Source organism: Diplotaxodon limnothrissa, linkage group LG12 (assembly GCF_057381915.1).
Source record: "Diplotaxodon limnothrissa isolate DT_005_m linkage group LG12, D_limnothrissa_male_GT1.1, whole genome shotgun sequence".
In the NCBI taxonomy this organism is placed as follows: domain Eukaryota; kingdom Metazoa; phylum Chordata; class Actinopteri; order Cichliformes; family Cichlidae; genus Diplotaxodon; species Diplotaxodon limnothrissa.
The window spans coordinates 1,439,890-1,452,426 of record NC_140607.1 but is presented as its reverse complement, the minus strand read 5'-3'; the positions used below and the strand labels follow the sequence as shown (position 1 = coordinate 1,452,426).

General features: G+C 43.7%; 1 protein-coding gene across 1 annotated transcript in view; it reads left to right on the top strand.

The window, feature by feature from the left end:
- The window catches only part of ccdc125 (coiled-coil domain containing 125), a 22,298-nt gene extending 10,140 nt beyond the window's left edge, over nucleotides 1-12,158 (top strand). The window contains exons 5-12 of the mRNA XM_085368337.1: nucleotides 160-237; nucleotides 2,997-3,082; nucleotides 3,156-3,238; nucleotides 3,315-3,427; nucleotides 4,418-4,522; nucleotides 10,228-10,378; nucleotides 11,460-11,578; nucleotides 11,871-12,158. Of these exons, the coding sequence (XP_085224463.1) occupies nucleotides 160-237; nucleotides 2,997-3,082; nucleotides 3,156-3,238; nucleotides 3,315-3,427; nucleotides 4,418-4,522; nucleotides 10,228-10,378; nucleotides 11,460-11,578; nucleotides 11,871-12,158 (1,023 nt within the window). The remainder of the gene's footprint in view (nucleotides 1-159; nucleotides 238-2,996; nucleotides 3,083-3,155; nucleotides 3,239-3,314; nucleotides 3,428-4,417; nucleotides 4,523-10,227; nucleotides 10,379-11,459; nucleotides 11,579-11,870) is intronic.
- Nucleotides 12,159-12,537: the final 379 nt, after the last annotated feature.

Here is a 12,537-nt window from a genome sequence, read left to right as displayed (position 1 = left end):
GTGCACGTCATGCATTTAATGTAAGACTGAGCCGTATGTTTCACGTGTAAAAACATTTTCCTTTAGTCAAACTGAAACTAGTTTCTGTAGTTATAAACTGCATAAAAGTCCCACAGAAATCTGTTGATGACTGAAAACTATTGTGTGTGTTGTTCACAGGCCATTCTTGACAAAGCTACAAGTCACACTAAAAGTGTGCTGCAGAAAACTGAGGAGAAAGCCAAAGCACTCGAGAAGGTAACGTCATTTCTGGTTTATATAAGAGCAACTCAATTAAAAGTACATAAATTAAAAAAAAATATAAAAGAAACTCAGATAAGGTTGTAAGGAATCGATCTGTTAGTGCTAAAATTCTTCTTTCCTGCTCAACATTCATGAACTAAGCTATTCCTGTTTAACACAACTCTTGTAAAAAGGTTTTTCCATTTGCAGTTACATGCTGACCAGAGGTTATGTTATCAAGGGGGGCATTTGCCCCCTGTAGGGTCTCCCACAGCAAATTGGTCCTGGGTGAGGAAACAGTCATAGAGCGATTCAGAAGACCCCTATGAGATCAAAGGAACAGTTCACCCTGCCTAGTATAACATTACCGGGACCCTAAACCTAACCCCGGGAGGTTGCTCACGGGCGAACATCTGGTGGTCGGGCCTTAGCTTATGGGGCCCGGACTGGGCACAGCTCAAAGGGGCATGAGCTAGGGCTGCTCGATTATGGCAAAAATGACAATCACGATTATTTTCACTGAAATTGAGATCTCGATTATTTGACGATATTTATTTAACAATAACAATGTGTTGAATAATGACTTTAAAGATTGTCAAAAAATAATAATAAATAGTGCAAATACTGATAACAGTGCAAATGTTTGCAGTATAAGAAATAAATGAAAAATGTAAACATCTGTGTTTAGTGAACTTTGCAGTGTTGCTCTGTGGTGCAGCTACGACACCGTAGCAAAGTTTACACACTGTGTCTACTTGGTGCACGTCTGACTCCGCCAACCCATAATGTTTCCACACCACTGAAGTTTTTTTTACCTCTTTTCAACCAACAGCAGTCACTCTCCTCTCCAAATAACTTCTGCTCAGCTTTCCGAGCTTCCCTCGGGTCCTCTTAATCAGCGGTCCCCAACCCCCGGGCCTCGTACCGGTACCGGTCCGTGAGTCGTTTGGTACCGGGCCGCGAGAGTTGAGGCTCAGGTGTGAAATGTCTGGTTTTCAGGGTTTTTATCGGTTTTCAGCGTTATTTTGTTATCGTTTTTATCATTAACTCGGTTTTCCTGGGTCTTTTCACGTGTGTTATGAATAAATCTTCTTTTTTTCGGTACAGGTACTAGTTTTATTTTGTTGTATTTATCCGCGACACCTTAAAGGCCGGTCCGTGAAAATATTGTCGGGCATAAACCGGTCCGTGGCACAAAAAAGGTTGGAGACTGCTGTCTTAATTGTTGTGACGCGTGTTCGAAATGCAGAGAGGTGCGCTCGATTTGCCAAACGGAGCAGCGCGAGAGTAAAGCACGAGGGAGGGGCTAAAAATCGGCTCAGTCATTTTTAATGTTCGATTAATTGAGCAGCCCTAGCATGAGCCTATCCTCCTGAAGCCCCACCACCCGCAGGAGGTGCCGTAGGGGTCGGGTGCAATGTGTGTTGGGCGGTGGCAGGAGCGGAGGCCCTGGCAGACTGATTCCTGGGTACAGACACTGGCGGTTGGGACATGGACTGTCACCATTCTGGTGAGAAAGTTGTCTGAGTTAGTGCGTGAAGTTGAGAGGTACTGGATAGATATAGTTGGGCTCACTCTCCAGTCTCCTGGAGAGGGGCTGGACTCACTTCATGACGTCCTCTAGTGCAGCGGTCCCCAACCACCGGGCCACGGACCAGTACCTGTCTGTGAGTCGTTTGGTACCAGGAAAGAGGCTCGGGTGTGAAATGTATGGTTCTTATCATCAACTCTGTTTCCCTGGGTCTTTTCCAGTTATGAATGAATCTTCTTTTTTTTGGTACTGGTTTTATTTTGTTGTATTTATCCGCGACACCTGAAAGGCCGGTCTGTGAGAATATTTTACAGATGAGAGGAGGTTCACCCTGAGCACATGTGACTGAAGCAATGGAGAAAGACATGTTTATGTAACATCGTTCAGCGTGACTGGTTTGGTGGCATATCCATGGAGTACACAGACCTCTACAGGTCATTAGGTACTGGGATCAAATCCTTGGATCCACAGACATTGTCATATGCTGGTGCAATGATTCCTGTGTTTCTCCTGGTGCATGACGACGCCCGGCCTCATGTGCTGAGAGTGTGCAGGCAGTTCCTGGAGGATGAAGGGATTGACACCATTACCTGGCACCCACGCTTGCTTGGCCTAAATTTAGTAGAACAGCTCTGGGACATTGTTTCAGTTCATCCAGCAGGTATCATCTCAGACGACTCGGTTCAGTGAGGCCCTGGTCTGGAGGAGATGCTGCAGGACACCATCCATCATCTCATTAGGAGCATGCCTGGATGTCATTGGGCATGCACAAAGCACCTGAGAGCCAAACAAACTACCGAGCACTGTTTTGAGTTGCTCAATGAAATTTCAGACTGCTGCATAATTCTTTGATTTTCGAGGTGTCTTTGAAATCTACCCTCTACAGGTTGAATTTCATTTTGATGATGTGGCATCCTTTCATTCTTAACACATTATTCATGTCAGCATAGATATCAGCATGATGTTTTTCCCCTACTGACATCTGAAGTGGTCCTTTTTTTCAGCAGTGTACTAGCAATCCAGCGTTAAATGGGAATTGCTCTCTGAGAGCATTTTTATGTTGTCAAAACAAGCATGAAAACTGTTAAAGTTTAACCAAGTCAAGGAGACGACAGAGTTGATGTGTTTATTGTAACAGACACCGACGTCATCATAGTATCAGAAAGAGTATGAAATGTGGGCGATTAGACTGTACATTTGAAAACTGATCAGAAACTGCAGATAAATCCTTCATCGCTTGCAGGAGGTGAACAGTTTGCAGTGGGAGCTCAGCTTCTCTCAGGCTCAGATGAAGAAATCTGAGCAGTCCTGGGAGCACAAGCACAACAGGTCAGATTAACTCTGCATACACTTCTGTCTCTGGTCTCTTACCTGCATCATAACGCTGCTGCTTTATGATCAGAATGTCAGGTGAGAACAAGATTCTGACTGACAAGTTGCAGGAGATGGAGAGTGAGAGCCAGCAGCTCCGAGCAGAAAACTCTGGTAAATGAGTCCAACACATGTAGTTGCTTGTATAAGTTATATGTGATGCAGAGGGTTAACGTGTGTCTGTCTGCAGCCTTGAAGCGACAGTACGTGGAACTTTTCTCCATGCTGAACGTGAAGGAGCAGAGAATTTACCAAGCCACCAAACCTCAGTACAGCCTGGACACCGAGTCAGGTGTTCTGGAGGTGAGAGACGATGGGGGATGAACGTGAAGGAGCAGAGAATTTACCAAGCCACCAAACCTCAGTACAGCCTGGACACCGAGTCAGGTGTTCTGGAGGTGAGAGACGATGGGGGAGGTCGCTGGGTGGGATAGCACGCTGTGATTCTCAGCAACACAAAAGCTGCTTAAAGCATTTGTGCTGATTTGAATGTTGTTATGGCTCATCTGCTTTCTAGCATTGACTCTTTGATGCAGGAAGTCACAAACCGATCAACATCAGCAACAAGAATTTACCCTACCAAAGAGCACAGCAGGGCCAGTAATAGGTAAGGGTTTGTACGCCTCAGCATCTACACCCAAATCTGTGAATGCAATGAGAACGAGGCGACGTAGGGTCGATGTCATAGATGTGTCTGCTAAGAATCTCGGAGCAGTTTGACTCTCGGTGACCTCGACCTCAAGGTCAAGCTATCTGAAAGGTTTGTGGATACAAAGACTCGAGAACGAGGTGATTTGAAATGATACCATAGGTGTGTCTACGAGGAGGGCGAGGGTCCACACCAAACATCATATCAGAAACAATAAGACCTTCACACTGTTTACCTGAAGCGTGTTTACTGATTGCATGTGTTGTTACACTGAAAGGTGAATGTGTTGTCATTTGTGTTGAACAGCTATGATGAAATAAAGTTTGTAGCCCCTCACTTAATGCTTTAAAGCAATAAATAAGATCAAATATAACAAGTAAGTCGTTATGTAGTGAATAATGATCAAATAACAAACAGTTTTGCAGTTATAAGTGTAACTGTAGCAGGAGACCACGCTACCACATACAACAGGTAACCAGGCTGCAGCTTCCAGGTGTTTCACTAAATAAGAGGAATACGTTATTAGATGCACAGCTGGTGTGTGATCACTCCCTGAACCACTCTGCCACAGCTGGGCAACACAGTTAATTATCATTAACTTGCACTTGTACTCAGTCGTATCCTTTCTAATCTCTGTTTTCCAGTTGACTGTACTGGGAGCCTGCCAGTGTGCGTTTGATACTGAACCGTGTCCATGTAGTCGGACTGCTGCTGCCAGCAGGAAGCAGTTGGTCCAGTTACAACAGGAGGTAAACGTCATGTAACTCTGTCACTGCACCAAGTTCCAACTTTTGTTCTATTCGGGTCAGTTATTATCATCTATGCATCGTTCAGTTTGATTCATGGATTTAAAAAATGTTGAATATTCAAAATATTGGTTTTGGAACTGGTTAAAAATATAACAACAGCTCGTGTCAGAACAAACGACCAAACATCCTCCAGCTTCTGTCTCCTGAGGGGCTCCAGGCAGGGATGCCCACTCTCCCCTTCACTGTTTGCAGTTTTTATCCAACCACTAGCAGCAGCAGTTAGACAGGCTGCAGTAATGAAGGGCATCAGATGCAAGAATGTAGAACATAAAGTCAGTCTCTGTGCAGATAATGTGTTGCTTTCACAAACCAATCTCTCTGAGATAGTCACGCTAATAAACTCTTTTTCAAGAGTTTCAGATTATTCAATAAACTGGTTAAAATCTGCAGTTCTTCCGTTGAATTGCTCCTTCCATAATTCTTCTTCTGCCCCACTGCAATCTGGAAATATTAAATACTTAGCTATTAATGTTTCTACTAAGCTTGCAGATTTAACTAAATTAAACCACATCCCAGTTCTAAAGAAAGTAGGAGACGATCTGGCTAGATGGAAATCTCTACCCATATCACTCATGGGAAGGGTCGCTGCAATAAAAATGATTGTCTTGCCAAAAATAAATAAATAATTGTCACTGATCCTGAGTGAACCATCACCAGACTGGTTCAGATCTCTGGATTTGTCCATTTCTAAATTCCTTTGGAAAGATAAACCCGTGTATCAGATTAAAAACACTACAAAGGACCAAGGACAAAGGACTAGATCTGCCTAACTTTCAACAACACTTCTTAGCCCACAGGCTTCATCTCAGGATGGTTTAAACACACCCTCTTAGATGAGCCCTGGGCAGATGTAAAACTTTGCACTAATCCAGAGATTTCAGACCATTTATCAGCTCAAACATCAAACGACATGATGCTTTAAAAGCATCAACATCAGCTCTTCTCTGACAGCATGGTGGGAGTTTGTAACAATGACGGAGTCTTCATGCAAACGCCTATCTGGAACAACCCTGACATACTACAGAACAATGATATGATAAACTCCCAGATTGGAGTTGTAAACCCCACCCCAACCAATCACAGCAGATGGCCCCGCCCCTCCCTGAGCCTGGTTCTGCTGGAGGTTTCTTCCTGTTAAAAGGGAGTTTTTCTTTCCCACTGTCACCAAAGTGCTGCTCATAGGGGGTCATATGATTGTTGGGTTTTTCTCTGTGTTATTGTAGGGTCTGCCAATATAAAGCACCTTGAGGTGACTGTTGTTGTGATTTGGCGCTGTGTAAATAAAACTGAATTGAAAATAAAGGAATTAAATACTTGGAACATATATTCAAAGGAACAGATATTATTCCGTTTGGCAGTAGTTATACAAAATGTGTTTAACAAGAAAAGACTTCAGAATATCAACTAATTAAATCTATAGTAAAAAAAGAAATTTAAGCCTGGTCAAGTCAAATTACAACTACCACCAAGTGCGGTATAATTCCTTAATTTCAAACCCCCTAAATTACTGTCTAACATATATAGGACACTCTATAAAATCAATGAATCAATATGCCCTCCTGTTGCAAATGGGAGGCGGATCTATCAGTCAGCTTAGACCAAAACTTCTGGTCTCAACATGTTTAAAACCTTTCAAGTGATTAGAAATCTACAATTACAATACGCAATACTACACAGAGTGCACCACACAGGTCAGCAGATGTTCAGCAGGGGTTTTACAACAACTGCTTACACTGTCAAAACAATATACATGACAATGGCATCCACGCTCTAGGTTCAGAGGTTTTGGTGAAGGATATGTGAAGACTTATCAGAGTGTCTGAAATGCAGCATTCCAGCCTCCCTTTTAGTTTGCTTATTGGGCAACTTATTATGTCCCTGTGGAGATGAATACAGTCCACATGGCTCTCACTGTCCTCATGACGGTCCTCATGAACTGGTGCACCAGGCCTCCCCCGGCACCTGATCCAACTCACCATCAGATAGTGATCAGTCGACAGCTCAACCCCTCTCTTCACCAGAGTGTCCTGCACACATGGTCGCAGCTCTGATGACACAATTACAAAGTCATTCAATCATGATGTTCATTATGGACAAACTGTAACAAAACGGCGCTCGGGTTCAGATCCAGGAGGCTGTCCAGGTCTCACTATCATCGCCCAGCGTTGAAGTCTCTCAGTATGACAGAGTCCCCAGGTGGAGCACCCTCAAGGACCCTCTCAAGGACCCTGCCCAGGGACTCCAAGAAGGCTGTGTACTCTGAACTGTCGTTTGGCGCACAAGCACAGACGACAGTCAGGACTCGTTCCCTGACCCAAAGGCGAGAGAACAAACCCTCTCATCCACTGGGAGAAACCCCAACATACAGGCAGCAAGCCGAGGGGATACTAGGATACCCACCCCACCGCCTCTCACAAAGGGCAACTCCTGACGGAGACAGAGTCCAGCTCCTCTCCAGCAGACTGGTTCCAGAGCCCGAGGTGTGCTTGAGGTGAACCTGACGCTTTCTAGCCGGTACCTCTCAGCCTCACACACTAACTCCTTCCCCATCAGAGAGGTGCCACTCCATGTCCCAGTCGCTAGTTTTGGTAGTCGGGGATCAGCACCCCAGGGCCTCCACTCCTGGCTGATAAGGTAGCGATTCACGCTACCTTATCAGCCAGACCAGGGACCACGAGCTTCCCCAGTCCCCCAAACCCCTGACAGGCCATCACCCTCCTCCCCCTCCCTTTCTCCCTCCTCCCCACACCTGAAATTCACTGAGGAGATGATGGAGCGGTTCAGTGCTGGGCTCAGATCTACCCCCCGGCCCTTTTTGTCCCCCATAAACCCCCCACCAGAGCAGCCAAAGGTTCGTCATCGAGCCCCACCCTCAACAGAGCAATCGAAGTCACATTGCCCAGCCTCGCCCCCCTTAGTTCCTCCTTACCACCTTCATGCTCTGTCTCCACAGTCTGATGTGTGATGTGTGGAGGGTCCGGGCTGTGAGGATTATGGCAGTGGTGACTTTTCCCAGGAGAGGCTGGGACCCTGTTTACTAGAAGGTTTTAAAATCTCTGTACTTTCAGGTGACAGGAGACATGTGGCCTGGTCAAAACACAGAGAGCTGCACTCTAAAAGATCTTTAAACATAGTAAACATACCTTGTGTGCCACAGACTGCTCCCAAACACGAGCGGCCAAGTAATACCTCTAAAACACTTAAGTTGGCTTTATTAAACGTTAGATCTCTAGCTGGGAAAACATTTTTAATTAATGATTTAATCACTGAGCACAGCCTTGATTTTATGTTTTTAACTGAAACTTGGTTGGACCAAAGTAACAGTGGAGCTGTTCTCATCGAGACGACCCCTCCTAACTACAGTTTTATCAGTGAGGTCAGGGTGAGCAGGAGAGGAGGAGGGGTTGCTGTCTTATTTAAAGAATCATTTCAATGTAAGCAGCTATCTCCTGGAAGTTTTCAGTCTTTTGAATATGTGGCTTTACAGCTGAAGGCCCCATCCAAAGTTGTGTTTCTTAATGTTTACAGGCCTCCCAAATACTGCACAGACTTTTTTAATGACCTCAGTGAACTGCTGTCTGTGATCTGTGTTGATTTTGACTGTGTAATTATTGCTGGGGATTTTAACATTCATGTTAAATCCAGAGCGGTTTCAGTGCTGTGGTTCTGTCTGAATACAGACAGAACCACAGCACTGAAACTGCTCTGACCAAAGTGTTTAATGACATATGTCTGAATACAGACAGTGGAAAAATGTCAGTCCTAGTTTTACTGGATCTCAGTGCAGCATTTGATACAGTTGACCACAACATATTACTCAAACGACTGGAGAACTGGACAGGTCTCTCAGGAACTGTACTAAACTGGTTCAAAACATACGTAGAAAACAGGAAATACTTTGTATCAATAGGTAACTTCACATCTGAGCAGACAAGTATCACATGTGGAGTTCCCCAAGGTTCCATCTTGGGACCCCTTCTGTTTAACATCTACATGCTCCCACTGGCACAGATTATAAAGAACAACAAAATAAACTATCACAGCTATGCAGATGACACACAAATATATATCACAATGTCACCAGGAGACCGAGGCCCTGTACAGGCTCTTGGTAAATGCATTGAGGAAATCAATGACTGGTTGTGCCACAATTTTCTCCAGCTAAACAAAAACAAAACTGAGGTAATAGTCTTTGGCGCCAAAGAAAAACGATTACAGGTCACCAGAGAACTTCAATCTATACATCTAAAAACCACAAACCAGGCGAGAAATGTGGGTGTAGTGATGGATGCAGACCTAAACTTAGAAAAACACATTAAGACAATAACAAAGTCAGCTTACTATCACCTCAAGAATATATCAAGGATAAAAGATCTGATGTATCAACAGGACCTGGAAAAACTAGTCCATGCATTCATCTTTAGTAGGCTTGATTACTGTAACAGCATCTTTACAGGTCTACCTAAAAAATCAGTCAGACAACTACAGCTCATTCAGAACTCTGCTGCTCGAGTCCTCACTAAGACCAAAACAGTGGACCACATCAGTCCAGCTCTGAGGTCCTTACACTGGCTGCCTGTCCGTCAGAGGATAGACTTTAAAGTTCTGATGCTGGCCTATAAAGCTCTGAATGGTTTAGGACCAAAATACATCAGTGACCTCCTGACCCAGTATGAACCTTCCAGATCCCTCAGGTCATCTGGATCCGGTCTTTTATCAGTTCCCAGAGTCAGAACCAGACACGGAGAAGCTGCATTCAGCTTTTATGCTCCTTATATCTGGAACAAACTCCCAGAAAGCCTCAGATCAGCTGAAACACTCAGTTTATTTAAATCCAGGTTGAAGACTCACCTGTTCTCAGCTGCATTTGAATAAAGCACCAAATCCACACTTTAAGCTTAAATTTCAAAACTTACATTTAACTACTGATTTTATCTACTGTTTTTTAATCAATTTTAAATCATGCTTTTTATTGTTTTTGTTTTTTAATGTCTCTGTAAAGCACTTTGAATCACCTTGCTGTTGAATTGTGCTATATAAATAAACTTGCCTTGCCTAATATACATATACAGAAGATCATTCAACAGCTACTGATTAAACTCAGATGAGACATGAGTCTTAGCATACATCAAACCTAATAAATCAACATACAAACCACATTATTAACATGATCAGTCACCATATTATGACTCACACAAGGAGGTTTTTGTATTCCTGTGATTCCTGGTTGGTGGTTGGACAGCACGTCCCTGTCTTAAGAGGGCAGACCTGGCAACATATGACATTACTGGAGTTTAGCAAAGTCCAACATTTTCAAAAATTAGATCTCCCCTCATTGGTCTACTATCATTCAAACTTAAAGGAAGCCTTAATATTTAGGAACAGTCATCTCTTCTTATTCCAGAATTTGGTTTCCTTTCTCTTCTTACTCGCTTAAATATATTTGAATAAGATATTCTCCCCAGGACCCCTCAGAAGGGGGGCGTCCCAGTTTTTGTTTCATCTGTTGTCTTTATCGAGGTTTTCTCTTGAGTGTCAGTCATTAAGTAGTTCCTCTTGCACTCGGTGCACCGTGTTCAGGGTACATCTGTGTCCACTGTAATGTTTACCGTGGTGTGAAGCGTTAGTGTTTGTATGTTTTACAGCTGGATGCTCAGCGCTTAAGGAAAGAAGAGGCCTTGATGGTTGCAGATGCTTTTCGCATCGCCTTTGAACAACAGCTGAGGAAGCGAAGTGAGGAGTTCCTGCTCGTAGCCGAGGCCAATATTAAGAAATCAAATCACTCTAAAGCTGAAGGCAAGTCTGCTGTCAACATAACGTCCTACACTAACTGGATCGTTTGCTTTTGGACTGGTTCTGGGTCTTCTATAGCACCTTTCTACTCTTCTGAGCACTAAGAATTTTACACAACTTGTGCATTCACCCACTCACACACCAACTAACATTCACACGCATTCATCCTCCGATGGATGCATCGGAGAGCACTTTGGGGTTAGTATCTTGCCCAAGGATATTTGGCATGCAGACTAGGGGAAGCCAGGAATCGAACCACCAACCTTCTGATCAGTAGATGCCTGAGACTAGGGCTGGGCGATATGACCCAAAATTCATATCTCGATATTTTTTAGCTGGATGGCGATATAAGATATATCTCGATATATTTTTTTAAAGCCATAAAGTAAGAACAAAAAGAGAGTTCTTAGTCAAAGCTGTGTCCCAGATGTCACACTTTTGTTAACATAGAGCAGATGTACATAACATTTTCTCAAAAATAAATTATGAGCATTTATTAAATAATAATGCTCCATAAATAAAAGAAAACAATGTTGTTTTTGTGCATAACAAAAAGCTCACAATTATTAGGTGTTCACACAGCTGGTCAGAGAAACGACTCTCCCCCGACCCACACAGAATCAGCTGCAATAACTAAAGATACACATGGACTTGATTTATTATTTTAGGTGAAAAAATAAAAATAGTGCACAAATACTTAACAAGGTACTAAAGAAGTACAAAGACAAACACTGAAACCCCCTAAAAAGCTCAGAACAGAAGCTGCCACTGATGCGCCTCTCGTGGCAAAGCAAAAACTAACTTGTGTATTGAAGCCACGCAAATTTGACCTCCGTTCAAAATAAATGTCGATTTTTTCCGTGGAATAACTTTGGACAAATCAGACACAGTCACTGATGGAAGCAGTTTGTTTTAAGTGATAGTAATTATGCAGAGGACGGTGGACATTACGCTCACTTGTCTTCATTTGTCTGTTCGGACATCAAAGCTAAAGGAAGCTGGCACGGGAACGTTTGCACTGCGACAGTGAAAACGATGTAAACAAATCATGTTACAAATGCTTCTCAATCTGTTTTGTCTACAGGTGCCAACAAGAGTCCTTTAATAAGTGTAAGTAAGAGGCTGAAGGCATTGCTCCCCTCTGGTCTGGAGATGAAGATGCCTGATGAACATTTAGAGACTCTCTACAAGCTGCTGGACTTGGTTAGTATCTCGTCTAAGATCTTGTTGTCGTGAGAAAGAAAGAGATCGAGGCCCCACCGCTGCTCAGCTTCTTCTGCAAAAATATTTCTCTGTGATAGAACGGTTTCATCAAGAAATGTTAATTTATAGAAAAACTCCGAAAATTTAAATACAAATGCTCGTCTGTAACCTGACAACGAAAGAAGTCCACTAGTGACCAACCGTCTGCAACAAAGTGATGTGCAACAAGCTCTGTGGGTGGGCCTTTGTAACAAATGTTATTTGACTTTTAATACTGTGTTTTCTGGTGTAGCTGAACGACAAGGAGGAGGCCCTGGCCCACCAGAGGAAGGTGAGCATCATGCTAGCCCACAGCGCTGAGGAGCTGCAGAGACAGTTGCATATGGGTTCCAGTTGCCAGCTGCAGGACCCACCAGAACCCAGGATTCAACAGAAGCAACCCCAAGCTCCACTGGAGAACCAGAGCCAGTCTCAGAAAACATCTGAGACATCAGAACCTGAGGTTGAAGTGTCATCAGAGTGCAAACTCCACAGTCCACCACAGCTCTCTGAGTCCAGGACAGAATCAGAGGGTGTGTGAGGCTCATCAAAGACTAGCAGTAAGGTACTGGCTAATTACAGGAGCTGCAGCCAGTTATCGTCCTGATCTCCCCACATGAGGAAATACACTGAGGGTTCTGTCTGAGCACTCGGGCTTTACTCTGAAGTCCCAAACTGTGACAGGTTCATTTGTGACCTGTCCAGAGTATACCCCAGTCCTATCATGGCTGGAGATGCATTATATGTTGCATTGCATGTTCATCCAATATTATAATTTTATCTTAGTCTGTAAAATCAATTGCTTACACAACACATAACACAACATCAGCTCTTTGCAAGCATTTGAAACCAAGGCTAGCGACGGCCCAGAGTGGCGTTAATGTCTCCTAAGCAAAGCTCTGCCATCCCAGCCAGGCAGG